At 40.8% G+C, this 21158-nt stretch overlaps 1 protein-coding gene across 1 annotated transcript in view; it reads right to left on the reverse strand.

Annotated features, from left to right (window-relative positions):
- Nucleotides 1-21158, reverse strand: part of LOC116508836 (transmembrane protein 189-like) — a 30969-nt gene that overhangs the window by 8770 nt on the left and 1041 nt on the right. The window contains exon 2 of the mRNA XM_032217595.1: nt 10415-10534. Within this exon, the coding sequence (XP_032073486.1) occupies nt 10415-10534 (120 nt within the window). The remainder of the gene's footprint in view (nt 1-10414; nt 10535-21158) is intronic.

Raw genomic sequence — 21158 nt, forward strand, 5'->3', positions numbered from 1 at the left:
GTTGCCCCATTTTACGACCTCTCTTGCCTCAGCTGTTAAGTGAGTCGCTGCAGTTGATGAGTTAGTAGCCCGGTTGTTAAGTGAACCTGGCTTCCCCATTGACTTTGCTTGTCGGAAGGTCGCAAAAGGTGATCACATGATCTTGGGGCACAGCAACGGTCATAAATATGAACCAGTTGCCAAGCATCTGAATTTTGATGATATGATCATGGGGACACTGGAGAAAAGTCATAACTGAAAAACGATCGTAGGTCACTTTTTTCAGTGCTGTTGTAACTCTGAATGGTCACTAAACAAACTGTTGTAAGTCAAGGACTACCTGCATCAACCCTACATCTTTTTACAATAAAAAAATCCGATCTATCAAGATTTCTAGAAGAGTTATCACCAGCTTTCACCCTTACCTCCATCATTCTTCTACTGCGTAAGTCCTCTGCCAAAACTCCTGACAGACTCTCATTTATGCTCGAAAAAGAATATGAATGGGAGGCAGTTTCTCCCATGGATGCTTTCCCTCTCCAAGGATTTGCATTTCCTAGCTGTCCGCTATTCTTGCATGAGTCAAAAAGAAATGGAGACACATGCCAAGATGAGCCCTGAATGAGAGTCACAAGGCATATTTGGAAGCAAATACTCCCCAAGCACTTATGGTATGGGGCAAAATAAATCAGAATCTGAGATATGACCGTGTACTGATGATGGTGATATGATGCAACTTTTTATAAAAGGTGAAAATATATATTCTACTGTGTAGAATATCGGAAACCACTTATTTTTTCTTTTTATTTTCCATTTTTCTTCCAACTCGTTTCCTTTCTTACACTTTTTGCTTTTTCTTTGATTTCTTTCATTTTCTTTCAACTTCCTTACTGTGTATTTACTTTATGTTAGTTTTTATTTTCTTGTTTAGAATTTTTTCAGTAAAAATTATGTGGAAAAAGAACCAAATATTCCCATGAAGATCAGCACAGGATTCTCATTTCCTTTTCTGTAACGCAATATACTTTTAAAGAAGATAGAATATTCTTTGTCAATATATTCATACAGAGCCACCAACCATGGTGATGCATTTAATGTTGCGTACAAATAAGGAGCTTGACTTTCCAAGGGTTGCGTTATGAGAATATTCCATAAAAGTTCTAGAGCCTCCTGGAATTAACATTCCAGGATTCATATCAAACAGTAGCGCACTGCATGCTAGTATCCCAACCTGGTCACCTCCAGATGTGCTAAGATCAAAACTCACCTATGCTGCCTCGGAATTTACACAAGTACAATTCAAAGCAGATGTTCAGCCTTTGCTCAGCTCTCTGAATGAGTTCCACAAAGGAACATTTCATGCTTCACACAAACTCCCAAACTTTTAAAGTTTTCATAGAACATCAGTCCAAAATTCAGTTCCAAGAGAGCTTGATTTAAGCTGCAGAACAGAAAGGAAAGCCTTGAGGAATATTATAAGCAAACCCGGAGGGTGGGGGGAGAGCTTTGACCCATAAAATATTTTGGATTTCAACCCTAGGTAATAAGCAACATTATAGGCCATCAACACCATCCAGAGGCCCACATATTCCCCATGCTGATGTTATCCTCTTGCAGAGTTTATTCAAAACTTTCCTAATCTGATGCCCTCCAAATACATTGGGATAAGAATTCTGAAAATCTATTTGAAAAGCTGGGAAAGCTATGCTTAACACAGCATTGTTTGGGAAGTGTGGAGAATGATTTCTCAGCCTTCTGGAAGTGACCAGGTTGGGGAGAACTGCTATGGAGAGGCAACAAAGCCATGAAAAGCTATAGCACTGGAACAAAAGAAACTGAACAGATATTGCACTGTTGGAAACCGTACATTAGAAATCAATAGTCCAGAGTTAACCTTACTATGCCGTGACAGCAGGAATTTGTAACATTCTATAAGCATGAAAGATTTCATCCTATTTTGCCTTTAAGTGTTGCTAGAAAATTGTCTGGCAATTTATCAATTTATAAAAATTGATTCCATGGCTCTTACTGGTACTAGGCACAGATTCAGTAGAATAGCTAAAATATATGCCCCACTTGAGTTGAAGACTTCGTAATTGAGTGCATGAAGATTTTAATTATATATTTTCTCAAAATCAATGAAGTATTGAAAATAAATGCAGATATAACATTTTATTATAAGAACCGGAACACACAAACCTATCAATTGATCTCTTCCTTAAACTATAGCTCCTCTGAAGCATTTACAATTTATCAATTACTTGTACAAGGAAAATATAATTCTGCCATTGCAATGTCTACTACTGCATCAGGTGTTTAAGTCAATAGATAATCTTAGCTTCTAGGAACAGGATGAAAAGGAACAATGAAAAGGAAATACATGGAGGTTACTGTTCTTACTCTTTTGGTATAATGTAGTCGAAAATTAGGGAATTCAAAAAACAGTGCAGAAGTAGCAATAGCAATAGCAATAGCAGTTAGACTTATATACCGCTTCATAGGGCTTTCAGCCCTCTCTAAGCGGTTTACAGAGTCAGCATATCGCCCCCACAGTCTGGGTCCTCATTTCACCCACCTCGGAAGGATGGAGGGCTGAGTCAACCTTGAGCCGGTGAGATTAGAACCACTGAACTGCAGATAACAGTCAGCTGAAATGGCCTGCAGTACTGCACCCTAACCACTGCTCCACCTCGGCTCTTCTACAGTGCCAGGTCCACCATCTTGCCCTGGCCTCCTGCCGTTGTGCTGAGGAGGGAGGTGGACGGAGACAGCATGTTTGGGATTTTTCTGCTTCTGCTCGGGGATTAGGGAAGGGAACTGTCTTCAGAGGCAGGACAGATTCCCTCCCCGCTGCTTTTCATCAGGTACGGGGGGCTTGGATTGGGAAACCGGAAGAATTACTTTGTGCTTTGTGTGGGGACTTCAGTTTCCACCTGGCTTCATCCAATTTCTCTCGGTAAAAGTTATTTTCATTCAGCTCAATGGATTCAAGAGTTTGAGGGGACCCACTGGGGCAGGTCTGACATACAGGCAGTCCACAATTGAGACCAAAAGATACGGTATCTCACAGAAGTGAGTACACCCCCTCACAGTTTGTAAATATTTAAGTATATCTGAAGAAATGACACTTGGTTGCAATGTAAAGTAGTGGGTATACAGCTTGAATAACAGTGTAAATGTACTGTCCCCTCAAAATAATGCAACACACAGCAATTAATGTCTGAACCCCTGGCAACAAAAGTGAGTACACCCCTAAGTGATAATATCCAAATGGGGACCAAGTAGCTGTTTTCCCTCCCTGGTGTCCTGTGACTCGTTAATGTTACAAGGTCTCAGGTGTGAAGAGGGAGCAGGTGTGTTAAATTTAGTGTTATCACTCTCATTCTCTTATACTGGTCACTGGAAGTTCAATATGGCACCTCATGGCAATGAACTCTCTAAGGATCTGAAAAAAAGAATTGTTGCTCTACATAAAAAATTATACTTAAACATTTACAAAATGTGAATGGGCGTACTCACTTCTGTGAGATACTGTATGTTGCTAAATGAGACATTTATTAATTGAATTTTGCCCCATTTTACAACCTTTTTTTGCCACAGTTGTTTAGTGAATCACTGCAGTTGTTAAGTTAGTAATACAGTTGTTAAGTGAATGTGGCTTTCCCATTGACTTTGCTTGTCAGAAGCTTACAAACAGTGATCACAAAACCATGGGACCTTGCAACCTGCTCTACATGGGGCTGCCCTTGAAGAGTATTCAGAGACATCAGCTTGTCCAGAATGCAGCCGCACGAGCGATTGTGGGTGCACCTCGGTACACCCACGTGACACCTATCCTCCGTGAGCTGCACTGGCTGCCTATTGGGCTCCGGACGCGCTTCAAGGTGTTAGTCGTTACTTTTAAAGCCCTACATGGTATCGGACATGGGTACTTGAGAGACTGCCTCCTGCCAATTACCACCCTAAGACTATTCCCCCCCCAAGGGATTTTCAACCACTAAAACCAAAACCTCTACAAATGCTCTGAAGTTATATATCTCCCTTTTCTCTTTTACCCAGTACATTTTTCATCTTGTCTTATATTTCTAGTAAGAACTTCCAAAGTCAAAATGAACAACGGTGTAAAAGTGGGAAATCTTGTCTCGTTCCTTTTTGTACTTCATAAGGTTTGATCAATTCACCATTGACCATTATTTGTCCTGTTTTTGAGATCTCCCTCCCTCCCATGTGAAGAAATACAGAGAAAACTAAAACATTAGCAAAAGTATGAGAATGGAAGATCAAAATGAGCTGACGCAAAAACCTGATTGTCAAACTGAGAAAAAAATAAAATATCTGTGTCCATATACAATATAACCTTTATGTTATTTCATAACACTTGTAGAATGAAATTAAGAAAGATTTATTAAATTGGGGCATGTTGCAACTAACGTTGTATCAGGATTCCAAGTAACACCCCCAACGAAAGAAGACTCAGAGGCTTGAAGTTCCTCGAAAGTCCCATTTTATTAGAGTTGTCACATTGACACATCTGGGAAAACCAGAATCTGAAAGCTCCCAGGTTCTCCCCACCCAAGTGGAAGTTTAAGTCCCTGCCTAGCACCCACATGTCCATCACATGGTCCAAGCAGGCACCGTCCCAACTGGAGATGCCTCCCAGTTATGCCACAACAGGTGCAGGGCAAGATGTCCTCGACTCTCTGAGAAAGGAATGTTATTTTGACTATATATCGCCCATACTCCATATAACCCCTCCGCCTTTTTTCCTACAGCATTGAATGTGGCAGGCCGGAAGGCCCAATGCAAAAGATGGCTTCCAGGCCTGACATGTTGTTTGATATATATACTTTTCTAACAAAGATGAATATATTACCTAGAATGATGTCTCCATTTCGAACAATTTCAGTTTTGAAAACTGATGTACATTTTAAATAATGGCAAAAAGATTAACCAGATTTGTATAGCAGGGTAAGAACCCAAGGATTAAATATAAAATTCCCAGGATGCAAAAGAAAGAGAAGGGTCAGGACAGCCTAATCTTAAATTGTACTTTTCAAGCCTGTTGTCTGATTTGAATGAAGCAATAGGTTCTGTTTGAGAAATAATAGAAGGTCAGAACTGGAAATCCTAACTTGCTGTTTGGAACGACATGGGTTTAATTAAAATGAAGTCAAGAAAACAATTGACTGCAGAAGCATATAATTTTAAATTGTTTTCATATGCAGTGTAAGGAAAGGTTCAATATGAATAAAAAACAATTAGAATTGAAAACTATAAAACGGAATTGGAATTGGAATAATGTACAAATGAGGAATAGGTAATAGCAAAATGTATAAACTTTTGTTAAGATTTGGAAAAAAAAGAACAGGTTAAAGATAGCATGACAAAAATGCCTCCTAATTTGGATATAAAATAGAGATGAATACCAGACATATTGTGGGTAATGGCTATTAAATTCAAACTGTGTTGTAATTTAAGAGAAAGTTTAAGATAAAATTTCTATAAAATAATATATCATTGGTAAATGATAGCAAGAAAATTATCAAAAACATATAAAGGTATTTCAAAGCAATGTTGGAAACATGAAAAGCATGAGAGTGATATTGTATCATGCATGATAAGAATTGTGAGAAAGCTAAAATATGCTGGGTATAAATTCACATAATGATACAAAGGATTTTAAGGATTACAATTGCTCTGAAACTAGAATTCTTCTTACTGAGACTTATGGATAATGAATTTGAAAAGATTCGTGGTAAATTAATACCCTGTGTAGTATCTGCACAAAGATTATTTTATGTACAACAATGGAAAAATAATGAAATTCCCACGGTACATGAATGAATTATGAAAATGTTAGAATCTTTAAAAATGGAAAACTGATGTGTTTGTTCGAACTTGTTTTTTGAAAAAGCGGCAAAAGGTTATACAGACTTTTTGCTGAAAGGAGAAGAAAATGTCAATTAATGACTGAATAAAAAGGGGAAAAGAGTTGGAAAATACCTACTAAGAGAAAAGTGACAATAAGAATGTAATTATATGTTGAACAGAAGCTCAGACATAATCTGTACATTTCTTAAATTTGGTCTTTTCTTTTTTCCTTTTCTGTTTTTTTTCCTCTATAAGAAAAATGTCAGTATATATTTAAAACAGTAATTTCTCTTTCCTGCTTCCCACACAATATTACCGTATATACTCGAGTATAGGCCGACCCGAATATAAGCCGAGGCACCTAATTTTACCACAAAAACCTGGAAAAGTTATTGACTCGAGTATAAGCCTAGGATGGGAAATGCAGCAGCTACCGGTAAATTTCAAAAATAAAAATAGATACCAATAATGTTTTTGAATATTTATTTCCTTCCCTGGAGTGGGGAGGAATTGGGGATTTCATAGTATCCTTCCCCTGGAGTGGGGAGGAATTGGGGATTTTGCAGTATCCTACCCCTGGAGTGGGGAGGGAATGTGGCTTTCATAGTATCCTATCCCTGGAGTGGGGAGGATTTGGGGGATTTCATAGTATCCTTCCCCTGGAGTGAGGAGGAAATGTGGATTTCATAGTATCCTTCCCCTGGAGTGGGGAGGATTTGGGGGATTTCATAGTATCCTACCCCTGTAGTGGGGAGGGAATGTGGATTTCATAGTATCCTACCCCTGGAGTGGGGAGGATTTGGGGGATTTCATAGTATCCTACCCCTGTAGTGGGGAGGAAATGTGGATTTCATAGTATCCTTCCCCTGGAGTGGGGAGGATTTGGGGGATTTCATAGTATCCTACCCCTGTAGTGGGGAGGGAATGTAGATTTCATAGTATCCTACCCCTGGAGTGGGGAGGATTTGGGGGATTTCATAGTATCCTTCCCCTGGAGTGGGGAGGAAATGTGGATTTCATAGTATCCTACCCCTGGAGTGGGGAGGATTTGGGGGATTTCATAGTATCCTACCCCTGTAGTGGGGAGGGAATGTAGATTTCATAGTATCCTATCCCTGGAGTGGGGAGGATTTGGGGGATTTCATAGTATCCTTCCCCTGGAGTGGGGAGGAAATGTAGATTTCATAGTATCCTTCCCCTGGAGTGGGGAGGATTTGGGGGATTTCATAGTATCCTTCCCCTGGAGTGGGGAGGAATTGGGGGATTTCATAGTATCCTACCCCTGTAGTGGGGAGGAAATGTGGATTTCATAGTATCCTACCCCTGTAGTGGGGAGGAAATGTGGATTTCATAGTATCCTACCCCTGGAGTGGGGAGGATTTGGGGGATTTCATAGTATCCTACCCCTGTAGTGGGGAGGGAATGTGGATTTCATAGTATCCTACCCCTGGAGTGGGGAGGATTTGGGGGATTTCATAGTATCCTTCCCCTGGAGTGGGGAGGAAATGTAGATTTCATAGTATCCTTCCCCTGGAGTGGGGAGGATTTGGGGGATTTCATAGTATCCTTCCCCTGGAGTGGGGAGGAAATGTAGATTTCATAGTATCCTTCCCCTGGAGTGGGGAGGATTTGGGGGATTTCATAGTATCCTTCCCCTGGAGTGGGGAGGATTTGGGGGATTTCATAGTATCCTTCCCCTGGAGTGGGGAGGATTTGGGGGATTTCATAGTATCCTTCCCCTGGAGTGGTGAGGATTTGGGGGATTTCATAGTATACTAAGTCAGAAATAACATTGCTGTGTAGCCAGGAGTGTGTCTCAGTCACTTAAACCTCATACATAAATCATTGTACGAGGCGCTCGACGGCGCCTCTTACCTGCCGCGGGTCCCACCAGGACCGGCCAGAGGCACAGCAAGCTCCGAAACCAGAGCGGGAGCCTCCGCCGCATGGCTCAGCTCCGCCAGGGACGCATCCGGCAAGGGGAAAGCGGGGTCCCCTCTCGCGCAGCGGGTGGAGGGCGCGGGGCGGCGGCAGGGCTGGGCTGCCTCCGGGTCCTGCCTCCCGGAGCCCTGGGGCAGCCGCGGGAGTCCGTGGGCGGCGGGGCTCGCTCGGCTTCCAGCAGGGAGGAGAAGGGGGGCTTCCCGGAGCCGCGCGCTCGGCAAGCTCGCCGCTCAACTCAGCGCCAGCGCGCCTTCATCTCCGAGCGCCCAGCGGAAGGGCCAAGCCGCTCGCCTCGGAGCCGCTGGCGCTGGGACGCCGCCTCCGCCGCGGAATTTGCTCCAACTCAGCCGCTCCGGCCCATTGTCAGCCGGCTGGTCCCTGCCTTCCCTCCCCTCCTCTCTCTAGCTTAAAGAGACACCGACTTGCCTCGGCTGGAGGCCGGGCACGGGGAGGAGTTGGCGCCAGCCCGGGGAGGGGGCTGCGAGCGGGCGGGCGGGGGGACGGGAGGTAAAAGGCTGGATGGGTTTGGTTGCCAAACCGAGGCGGCTCGCTCGGGGCTCTTCCCTCTCTCCCCACGGGAGGGCAGCGGCCGGAGTTCCCACCGAGGAACTTCGCCGGGCAACTCTCGGTTTGGACGCCAGGGGCGACTGGAACCCGGCATCCTCGGGTTCCGATTCTAACCCCGAAGGAGAGCAAAGCCGGGAAGGGCGTCAAACTCTTCCACCCAAGCTGGGAGCCTGTCACGTTTGGGAGGCTTGCAGCGGCTCACCTGCGTGGAAGTCAGCAGACTACACGCGCATACACAGACACATCCAGACAAACATCCAGACAGACAGACAGACCTCTGGCCCATCAGGAGGTCCAGCAGCCACCGGCCGTCCTTTGACTCGGACGTGGAATGGAAGGGAGTTAACAGAGGAGAGGGAATGGCTGGCGCAGACTGCCCAGCAAGACAAGAGATCCTGGGGCTTTCATAGTATCCTATCCCTGGAGTGGGGAGGATTTGGGGGATTTCATAGTATCCTTCCCCTGGCAGGCTAGGAAATGGAATGAACGAGGGGGCAGGCAGGGGAGGGAAACGAAACGAATAAGTGGCCAGGCAGGCTAGGAAACGGAATGAATGAGCGGGCGGGCGGGCAGGCGAGGAAACAGTCCAGCGGATGGAGCAGAAGCAGCCCCGGGGCTCCGCTGCCGCTCCCCGCATTTTTCTGGACGGGGTCTCGCAGGAAGGAATCCCCTCCTCCTCCAACAGGCAACAGCACTGCCGGATCCAGTTGTAGACTCGAGTATAAGCCGAGCCGGCTTTTTTCAGCCCAAAAAGTGGGCTGAAAAACTCGGCTTATACTCGAGTATATACGGTAACAGCTATTCACATTTTTAAAACTATGCATGTTTAATTTAGTAATAATGTGTACTTCTGAGCAATTAAGTAATTTATATAAATCCTTTAACATGTGACTTCCAAAACTCGTCTCAACAAAAATTCTCTTTTTATTCTTTATGTTTGAGGTAGACAGAGAATAGGACAATCTAAAGAACCACTTTAAGCCAGACAAGACCAGATACCAAGTGCTGCTCCTAGGTGACTTGATTTGAGATGGACTGCACATATATAAGCAAATGATTTGCCATAGACCTGAGCTGGTGTGACATTTCTCTGAAAGTAAATGTTCCATCTTGGACGACAACATCATAATCAATAGTTTGATCAGATAGAACAGAAACAAGGTAATGATAAACCAGGTCTGTAAAGGGTTCAGATACAGAAGTTTTATATTTTAATATAAAGCAAGTTAATTTTTTTCATATTTCCTTGTTCAACTTATTCAACTCTAAAATAGTTAAAATAAAGTTAAATAAAAATCAGATCACAGATTAAACTTTTTAAAACTTGCATATCCTTCTGAGGGCTACTCTTGACTTTGGCAAATTATAACTTGGAAGAAGCTTCCGGTCAATTTTAAAACAAACTATATAATCTTTGTTCTTCAATTGTGCTGCTTCTATAGTACAAAGCTCTTAGTTGGAGCAAATCTAGATCTGCTTGCCTAGGTCTGTGGAACAACCCATTTGTCTTTGCCTTAGTTTCAGGCTAAAGAGAAAGGCACCCTTCAATCCGTTCAAAAGGAAAAAAATAATGCACTTTAAGTAACTAATAGACTTCAGATCCCAACCAACATACAAACATCTATGAATGGCTGCCAACGATTGTAAGATATTTAAAAAGTTTAGTAAATTACTCAGAAGATATTATTGAAGGGTATGGAATAAATACTGTATATTAGACAAACAAATCTTCATCTTCCATTTTTCATTTCTTTATGTAGGACAACACACGTAGTTTTAATGCGTCATTTCTCCTAGAAATACTCTGGGGGCAAAATTCAATGTCCTGGATCATATTGCTTTTACATTATGTTTTTAGCTATCATGCCTTTTCTAATTAGGGCACTTTTGATTAAGTTTTTATTCATTTTTACCCTGCCGCTTGTGTCAAGAGAAAGGAAACAACATAAATGCAAGCACAATTCAGAATATAAACTGATGAAAGAATCACATAGAGATTAGCATAGAGATTACTCTCCAAATATAGCAACCTGCAGAAAAACTAATGCGTACTTACATATACCAACAATAATTGAGAAGGCGTGCTCCAGTCTCAGGCAAAAGAGAAGTCTGTAGCAGTTGAAAGACATCAAGGAGAAACATAAAATGACACTAATCCATTCTTGCAGCCTTTTCCCTGTTTAAAAAAAAAGGTAATTTAAAGCATGGTGCTTTTTGCTCTGCTCTTATTAGAATAGCAACATATTAACCAACACTTAATATGAAAGAGAGTAACAGATAACAGGTAGTCCCCAATACAAGCCATGAGGATTGCTAAGGGAGGCAGCAAGACCACAATCACTTTGCTTATTCACCTTTGTCTCCTCGATGGTTATATGGCTTAGGCCTGCAGAGCTCTTCCAAAGGTAAGTATGTGATAGGTGAGAGGGGCTGGGAAGGTGTGGGACCCAAGGGCTGGGGACCAGGTCCAAGAACCCATGGATCGTGGGGAGCCTGTGAAGAGGGCAGGTAGGGAAGATAGGATAGGCAGCGGGGGGGGGGGGGGGGGGGCTATCGGTACTGCAGTGACTGCAACTTTGAAACTGGATAATATGTAGCTTTTGGGGGAATCTGTCATAAGGTCTACTGGTTGCTAAATGACCAGTCATACATCAAGGATTACCTGTACACTATTTCCTTTGCTGGCCTAAAACATTTACCACTGATTGCTTAAAAAGGGATTAGCGAAACTTCACCCTAATTTCTGGTAGGAGCTGGCAGGCACTTTTTCGTGTAGGTGGCTGCCATTAAGATTTGTAGATGGTAGATAAAATTTGTCTTCTTAGTATTTTATTTCTGAAAACGCCCATTTTAGATTTATATGAATATTTTATTGTGTGTCCATATTTGAAATGTTGTACTTGGCACATTGTGTTTTACTTGAATAGTTCAAAAATACCCATTTTTTTAAAAAAAAAGTTGGGTTAATGAAATGGAGGAATTATCTCACCTCTTACATCAGTTTGGCTTCTATGTGATCAAAACATTTTATCAAGCACTCCCATAATTCTGAATTTTCCTTGTATAAGTGGCAAGGAAACTATAAAAAGACAACTCCAGCAAGCATAAATGCTAGCCTTATCCCAGGGAGAGGTACACACAGTTCTTCTGCCTATATCCAGCAGTATGTTGACTATGTTGTCTCAAATGGAAAAGGAAATACAAAAATTGTGGGTTTGTGGAAGCAGGTTGTGGAACCCACATAGCTCTCGTATGTAGGACAAAGCATAGATTATTAGCTTGACAATATATTTTTTTAAGTATATGTGAAATTATTATTATTCTAATTCAGTATTCATGACATCAAAGTTAACATTCTGCAGAGAAGCAATCGCACCCCAAACAGAAGACTTTAAATGTTAAAGTCCACAAGGAACAATTAAGATGTTCAAAACATCAGGGCACTTACATTTTACCTCCCAAAGGAAACTATGTTCAATCTCCTTGTGAAAGTATTGGTAACCCTGCCATTTCAAGTCAAAACTAGTTCTGTACATATTAAGCAAACATTGATTAAACTATAATTTACTGAATAAATCAACAGGACTTGCATAACACACTGTCATAAATCATGATTTAAAATGCACAATGAACAGAGTCATATATCATCCTAATCCAAAATCAATTAAATCATTTACATCTTAATATGAAACCAAAGTTTCAGAATTGTTTATATCTAAGAATGAGGGAAGAATGAAGTTAACTGGAAAGTGCCTAGATTAACATACTTCATAACTAGTAACATTATTTGATTTTTTGTTAGCAAATTGTGGAAATGCAGCCACTGGTGTACGCAACCCACTGCTTATGACTTAGCACACTTTTTATACACCAGCAGTTGTGAATATAGCTAATAAAACTGTGGCCCATTTTGTGTGAATCTAGTTAATGGGTTCTTGTAGCACCCCTGTTAAAAGAGAATAACAATCAGAAATGTGATAAATTTCCTATTTCTAATTGCCATGGATGACACTTTTCAAACAGGTCAGGATTACATTATTATAATCTGTTTAGAGCCAAGGTGGCGCAGTGGTTAAATGCAGCACTGCAGGCTACTGCTAGATCAGCAGGTCAGCGGTTCAAATCTCACCGGCTCAGGGTTGACTCAGCCTTCCATCCTTCCGAGGTGGGTAAAATGAGGACCCAGATTGCTGACTCTCTGTAAACCGCTTAGAGAGGCCTATGAAGCGGTATATAAGTCTACTGCTATTGCTATTGCTATTGCTATTTAGTTTGTTCAGATATCACATGGACCAGTTAAGTACATCTTAAGATATCTCAAAGCTGAAAAAATACCAGGTCAAGCAAGGAGGCTTGTATGAGTTCTTGTTGTAAATAAAAATTGAAATGCATTGAAATATTAACACTTCAGGACTTAAGCTCTTCTCATAAACAACTTCAACTCTTCATTCATATATAAATTATTCAAATAGATGCATTTAAGCATCAGCTATTGGGTAGCTGGATATGATGTTATTAGTTGTTTATTGCTTTGGCCTTCAGATCAAAGAAGTCAACAAGCAAGCCTTAACTCCCAACCACAGATAAAAGAACATTCTGACATATTAATACTTGTAAGCTACCATATTTTTCGGAGTATAAGACACACCTTCCCCCCTAAAGAGTGTGGAAATGTTGGTGCGTCTTATACACCGAATACAGCCATTTTTACCTCCCGAAGCCCCGCCCCACATCCCATTTTTGCAAAAAGTGGGCCATTTTCCGCAAAAACTGAGGCTTTTTTGCCTTCCCTCAGCCCCCAGCAGCCCTCTGCAGGCTTCAGCAGGGCTGGGGCAAGGCAAAAACAGGAGCGTTTTTACCTTCCTCCAGCCCTACTGAAGCCTGGATAGTGCTGCTGGGGCTGTGGGAAGGCAAAAACTTTTTTTTCCTTACCTCTTAGAAATCTTGATGTGTCTTATACACCGGTGTGTCTTATAGTCTGAAAAATACGGTAAGTTACTATAGTAATCAATGACCATCCAGGAAGTTTTGCCGAAAAAAGCAACAGTAGTTTGTAACTACAAAAAGTTGCAATCTCCTTGGCCTTGAAGGATTTAGTTCATTGGCAGTATGTCAAATACATTCACAATTATCCTGTGATGAAAGACAGAGGGTTTTTCCCCCCACTGATACAATATGAAAAAAATGATTATAGTTGCTACTTTACCAGCATTACTGCCAAGTCCCTACACAAAAAAATGTTTTTGAACATGTATCCAAAATAACTTTTCATCCTGACAAATTAAAAATCAAGGCCACTTTTCATAAATTCAAGTTATATGGAGCCAATTGAACCCAATTAGATTAATGCATTCTGAGTAAGAAATGGCAAATTAGAGATGTCCCAAGGAACAGAGATGACACCATGGCCAGAACAGACCAGCGATGAGCCTGGTGTAATGGAACCATTGTTCAAAGTAAAAGGAGGAATACAAAGTAGATTTTTTTCTCTTTTTATGACCCTTTAATTCCTTTATTTGGGGTGGAGTCGGGCGACTGAATGGAGCTGAATGTTTACTGGATGGATGCCTTGCCTGATACCTACACAGAGTTTGCAGCAGATATTTTCTCATTGTGCACTGATAAACATTTGTACACTGCCTAGGATTGAACCCTCAACCTTCCAAGTGGGAGGCCAGTGCCTTAACCTCTCAGCCACCACACATCTCTACAAAGCTGATTTATTTGGTGAGGATTAAAGTAAAATATATCTTTATATCTTTATAATCACTTTTTGCCAGCATATGCATAAAAGTATTAATGGTTCATGGATTTGTGAATGTATATGGGGTGGATTCCGGGATGAATTGATCCACATATTTAACCTTTTGGGGTAGAGAAATATTAAGTTTGTTTGTACTTGTGACTAAGTTCAGAACTCACTTCTTTAGCTATTGCTTTTTTCCCCCTTTTTCCTTCATCTTTTTTCCTTTGCATTTTTCTTACTTTTTTCTATTCTTTCCCCTCTTTCTGATTTCAGTTTGTACTATATTTTATTATCGTAAAAATTCTTAATAAAAATATTTTTTTTATTTAAAATTAAAATCATTCAGGAGAGTGACACATAAAAAGAAATATGGAAGCACATTTACTGTAAATCTACTTGGGATATATATGCCAGTGCACCAAATATTTTTTTCATCCATAAATGAGGCAAAATTTTAGCAAGATTATACAGGTTGCAAGGACAACAGATACAACTGACACAATTCCGATAGCAGGGGTAGGAGATAAAGAGAAGTTAGAAAACCTATTTATTTATTTAATTTACTAGCTTTATTACTTTTAAATGACTCAAGGTGGCAATACATCTAATACAGTACTCTTCCTTCTTTCTGTTTTCCCCACAATTAGAGCCCTGTCAGGTAGGCTGAACTGAGAAAGAGTGACTGGCCCAAGGTCACCCAGCTGACTTAATGCCTTAAGGTGGGACTAGAACTCACGCTCTTCTGATTTCTAACCTAGTGCCTTAATCACTGGACCTTTTAATTAAAACTGTCTGCTTAATAAAATGGTAATTATAGGCCCAACACAGTCCAAAGAAAATCCTGACCTTGTGGGCACTTTTAATTTATGTTAAGCAAATAAACAACAAACAACTGTTATGTTGTTTATATTTGTTGTCATGGATTGCACCAGTGAGACTAAAACCAATTTCATTGTATTTATTTTGTACAGGGACAATAAAGAAGATACTATACTATACTTCCTGCATAAATGACAAATTAAATAGCATTTTGGGGGTAATTAGAAATTGCCAATCTATTACAATGCTTTTACATTATCGATGATGAGATCATACTTTGGAAGTTGTATGGATTTTCTAAAGGGATTCTGTTAAAAATAAGAAACAGTAGAGAAGGCAGCAGTTATATTGATCGAGAGGCTAGAAACAGTGTATCTCAATCTTAATAATTTTAAGATATGAGGCCTACAATTTCCAGAATTCCCCAGCCAACAGGAGAATAATGATCTAGAACAGTGTTGGCAAACCTTTTTGGCACTGAGTGCTGAAATGGGAGTGGGCGCAGGTGTGCCAGAAACCAGAAGAGCAGCTGCCCGGTGTGCATGCACGTGCCTGGGGGCTGCTCTTCCAGTTTCCAGCACGTGCATGGACACCAGCCAGCTGGTGTTCGTGCACACATGTGCCCCAGAAACCAAAAGAGCAGTCGCCCAGTGCGCATGCACATGCCAGGAAGATGATTTTCTGGTTTCTGACATGCACACCGGCCAGCTGGTCTTTGCACGCACATGCGTGCCAGAACCCGGAAGGCCAGCTGGCCAACGCGCATGCACTCCGGGTGGATGCTCTTTTGGTTTCTGGCGTTCCTGAGCACGTGAAGACTAGCTGGCTGGCGCATTGGAACCCGGAAGAGCAACAGGCGAAGGCTCGCGTGCCCGTAGAAATGGCTCTGTGTGCCACTTTCGGCACGCGTGCCATAGGTTGGCCATCACGGATTTAGAACTAAGTTTTGCATGTGGAAAGATTACATTTTGGATTCAAATATTTTAAAAATACAAATAAAGTAGGACATGACAAAGGCATACAGAATGATATATGGCATGGGGAAAGCAAGTCAATATTTTCTCTTTGGAATTCCTGGTGCCGAGTTTGGTTGTTTCCTTGCAGACATTTCATTACCTAATTGGTGGGAGTGTTGTTTTCTTCATGATAATCAAAAAGCTAAAAAAGAAAACAAAAGGATCACAACACCTTCCCTTCAACAATCAACTCCCAAACAGGGACTACTAACACCAGACCAACAATCAAGGAATAAACAATATCCCAGTGAAAGAACTACCACCTCAGACAAACAATCAAACAGTAAAAGTTTAATCAAGGAACTACCAAGAAGAAAACAACACTCCCACCAATACTGATATGACAAGCCACTGTATATAAACAGAGAGGAAACCCAACTCCCTCTAGCACTGAAAATATTACCTATTGTGTAATGAAACATTTGCAAGAAAACAACCAAGGACAGAGAGCACCAAGGACTCCACAGTACAACACTGAACTACAAATAGTTTCTTCTATTAGTACCAATATTTCTCTTTCACACTATGATGTTAGAACTTGGACACAGCCAATGAAGCTAAGAGTGAGGCTTACAGTTTAGAGCTGTTAAAATAAAATATATTTCAAACCTCCCAAAATGTCCCACTGCCAATGATTGCTTCACACATCTGTCTTTGGATCTGCAAGAGGCCAAGCAGTAATAAGAGGAGATTTGACACGTGATCATTGTTATGTGAAGCCTTAAGTAAGAGAACAAAAACTCTTTGTATAAAAAACAAAAATGTTCCAGTGGATATTTTTAACAAAGCAGTTTAATGAATCCTCAATCAAACGTAAAAAATGTTACTTTTTTAATCAGAGCTGTTTGTGGAGCAATCAAAAACACCAGACATGCCACTGTAGCTTCTCGACCTAGTACCTTGTGTATCTGTTAAGACTATCACTCCTATAATCTTAAATACTGGGACAATGTTGGATTATGGAATTGAGTTTTAAACTTTTTAAGAATGTCAAATTGATATGAATGGCTATGTTAAGAGTTAAGTATGTGATTCTGCTTTAAACATGCTTATTCCAAAGCATACTTTATGACTGGGCAGCTCTGCAATATTTTATGACTAGCCACGTGGCCAATACATCAAACAGCTTCTCTGGTGTTTCTGAATTGAATAAACTTCAAGTAGATAAGGTTATCTTATATACTGAAATTAAGTTCAAAATTGAAATTGCTTCTTAGACACTGAACATTTTGCCAGATAAGACAAGCAACTGATAGTCAGATTAAATCAAGCATTTCAGCTGACATGTATAAGCCTTTTCATTGGTACCTAGGATGACTGGGGTGTTACCTTTCAAAGCAGAGAGAAAGAATGACTCAAAAATCACGCACGCACAAATGCACACCCTTGAGACTGTAGCTACAAAAGGAAACACATGCCATATCCTGAATGAAGGAGGCAGCCAACATTTTTATACTATTAGGTGTCAGATGAAGAGTCAAATGAAAAGACTTAAGGTCTAAGGGCCATATTTTACAATCCATTATTACAATACTTGTAGTACAAGATTCATAATCCTTGCTTGCAAGACTCATAATCCTTTCCCATCCACCAATCTGATCTTTGTTTTTGGCTTTCTATTTCTAAACCCTGTACAGAACAGAAAAGGTTATATCTTAAGTTTTTTAGATTTCTATATTACATGCCTGCCAAACCTTCATTATCTTAAAATGTTTATTCAAGCCCTTGAAAAGGATGAAATGAAGACATCAACCTTTGAATGGATCTAAGCAGGATTTTGAGCATGCATGTTTATTATTATTATTAGCCCACTATATATTATGCCACTTATTGATAGCTCCCCAAAAGGTTCGGTCTGACCCAGTTATATAATCTGAACCAAGGATAACTCTGGACAATGTCACTGCAGAGATTTACCCTGCTTCTACTTTAGCCTTCTTCAAACAGGTCCTTAAAACCTGGCACTTATCCCAGACACTGAGTTAGATTGGATGAATGACTCCTTGTGGAAATGATGCATGATTGAGATGTTGGTTTTATTCTTTTAGAGAGTTTATTATTTTTTAGGATTTTTAGGATTTTATTAGTATTTATAGGCCGCCCTTTTCCCTGAGGGCACTCAGGGTGGCTTACATAAAATAAGGAAGGGAGGGTACAGACAATAGACACAAACAATACATAGAAGTAAAATAGTAAGCAACATTCATTCATCATTCGGGTGGGGACAAATTATCTTTATCCCCAGGCCTGACGGGCTAGCCAGGTCTTAAGGGCTGTGCGGAAGGTCTGGACGGTGGTGAGGGTACGAATCTCCACGGGGAGATTGTTCCAAAGGGTCGGAGCTACTACTGAAAAGGCTCTCCTCCGTGTAGTTGCCAGTCGGCACTGACTGGCAGATGGGACTCGGAGGAGGCCTAATCTATGCGATCTAATTGGTCGCAGGGAGGTAATTGGCAGGAGGCGGTCTCTCAAGCCTCTTCCTTTATTGTTGTTGCTACTTTATTTTTAATATTGTCTGCTACTTAGAGTTGCTGTGGAGTTGGATGACCTAGATTTTCTGTATCTCAATTTCAACTACTGTTTTATGTAGACTGACCCTATTGAGGATTGTAATTCAAAACATCTGGAGGACACTCACTCCAATTAAAGATCATGCATTAGATTATTTTTTATCACAACTATCTCCTAGGTTCCTCACATCAACTCTGTGGGGTGGGCTGGGCTGGGAAAAATTGACCGGCACAAAGTCATCTAGTTGGATTTCATGTCTGAAGTACCACTAGAACCTAATTACAGCTGCACATTAAACTGGCTAATTAAACTGGCTCTGAAACTGATAAGAATTTTCCAAAACAATCAACACTCAGGTTTATGAGAAAAAGTCAGGTGCAATGATTATGGTCAGATTATTTATCAAATTGCATGTATAGTCCACTTAAGAGAGTAGAGCTGTCAATGTCCAGATAAATAAAACATTTTATTCATTTATTCATAATTTTTTTAGACACCACACTAGGAACTTAGGAAAATGCTCTGATTCTATTGCTTTGCAGTCTTTAAAAAAGGCAACCCGGTTGTTATATTCATAATACTTAAAATCAAGGATTTAAAAAGACAAGAAGGCCATACTGACAACGAAAGTTGGACTAAAAATATTTTAGTTTGTACCAAGTGATGAGCAGTTACACACACACACACACACACACGTGTATACATACATACATACATACATATATCCCAAACACATACAGCCAAAAGGCCTTTCTTTAATTTTAAGCTCTGTTTGATCCCATCCCCAATCTATTTTTTATTTCACTCCCTCCACTGCCTTCTTGTTTCAACAAGGAAATGATTAAGATTGTTGTGCTGACAGAGAGAATTCTAAACAAGTAATTTTTCAGAAGGAAGACTACCCACGTGCCACTGATTTGCTCATGCTAAACCGATACCAAATATGTATTATGTACTTTATATAACCCAGAAGGACTATATAAATGAGCCAGTTGGCCTAATGGTTAAAGGTGCTGGTTTAAAACAAGAGAGTGGCATAAAAATAGTTCAGTGATTTTGAGCTATTTTCTCTCAACCTTTAGAAAGAAGATACCAGCAAATCACTTTTAAAATTTTATCTATCTATCCATACAGTCATCAGGAGTCAAAATAGTAATAAATAAAATTCCACAGTACACAGCAGAGATTACAGTATCAATTTCTGCCACAATCATTAAGAAAAAGTTTTTTGGGACAGGAGAAAGAAGAAAAATATATTTTATTTATGTAAGAGTCCCTCCCCCTTTTCACTCATCATGTCTGTTTCTTGTAGACTGTCTGGACAAGTCCTTGTAGTTTGCTTGGCAAGGTTTTTCGGAAGCGGTTTGCCACTGTTTGCTTTCTATGCCTGAACAAGATTAACCCAAGGTCACCCAGCTGGCTTTGTGCCTAAGGTGGGGCTAGAACTCACGATCTCCTGGTTTCTAGCCTGATGCCTTAGCTGCTCGCCAAAAGAGAAATGGTTGAGTTACTCAATTAACCTTGAAAGACGTACTGTACAATGCAAAGGCTAGAGTTGAATAAAAGTTGCGTACAATTTGAATATAAATACATATCATTTGAATATAAATGGCATAAAGTCTGAATACAATTTGCAGCCTTCTGTAACCAACAAAAGCCGTTAGAAATAAAGCTAATACTCTACAATAGGGGTATGAAGCTCACGGCCCATTCATCATGCACTGGCCACTCCCACCCCCAGTTTAGCAAGGGGAGGGAAAGTTGCAATACATTATGTGACAACAATGTGTGAGTTTCACACCCTTGCTCCACAAACTACCATGCCCTGGATTTTGGACAAACCTTCAGAGAATCAACAAACAAAACCAGAAGACAACCAGAGTTGTCTTCCATGACAACTATCTCATAACATGTCCTGGTTTGCACAAGGCCATGATTTCCAAATAAACCCCAATTGATGACAGCCTAAGACGATCATAAGAGGATGTGACAAAGTAGTGTTTGCTTTTCCATTAGCAAATGCATGAATCCATAGTACATGGATTAGCATGGCTATTTTGCTAGAAAAGTCATTTTGCCAGTGTGAGCATCTACACTACTGATCCTACTGCTTTTTCTTAGAGTGAAAACTTCATTAAGGAGTTTTTGATTCCTAGTCAAATCATGAAGTTTTCTTGACAACAACATGAAGGCGGACTTTCACTTCAATCTTGTGGTATGTTTTTGACTACTCCTTTGACATTTCCCACAATTTCTATTCCATGTAGTAACAGCGCCCAACCAGTGGTGGGTTCTGGATCCCGTCGCAACCGGTATGCTGCAACGGGGCCCGGACGTCCATCACGTTCATGCACACTCCGCGTGCATGCACACCCACTGCCCGCGACACTCCAGCTGCTCGGTGGAGCGTTGCACAGGCGCCGTATGCTCCGTGCGCAAATGGCCCAGTTGGGTCAAATACAGGTAAGGAAGGCGAGCGGGCCCAGAACGGTACCTGGTGCTCCCAGCAGGCACTGGTATGCCCGTACTGGGGCTTACAGGCTGTAACCCACCACTGGGCCCAACCCTACCTAATGTTGCACTTAATACATTCATAAGGGAAAAACCTAGGGTGCATTAAGCATACCTCTAAATAGGGAGCTGAAAACAACCAAGCTCCTCCAAGTATTTTAATATGAGTTTTCTGATTTTATAAGGACAACCTCAGG

Source organism: Thamnophis elegans, chromosome 5, assembly GCF_009769535.1.
Source record: "Thamnophis elegans isolate rThaEle1 chromosome 5, rThaEle1.pri, whole genome shotgun sequence".
NCBI lineage: Eukaryota > Metazoa > Chordata > Lepidosauria > Squamata > Colubridae > Thamnophis > Thamnophis elegans.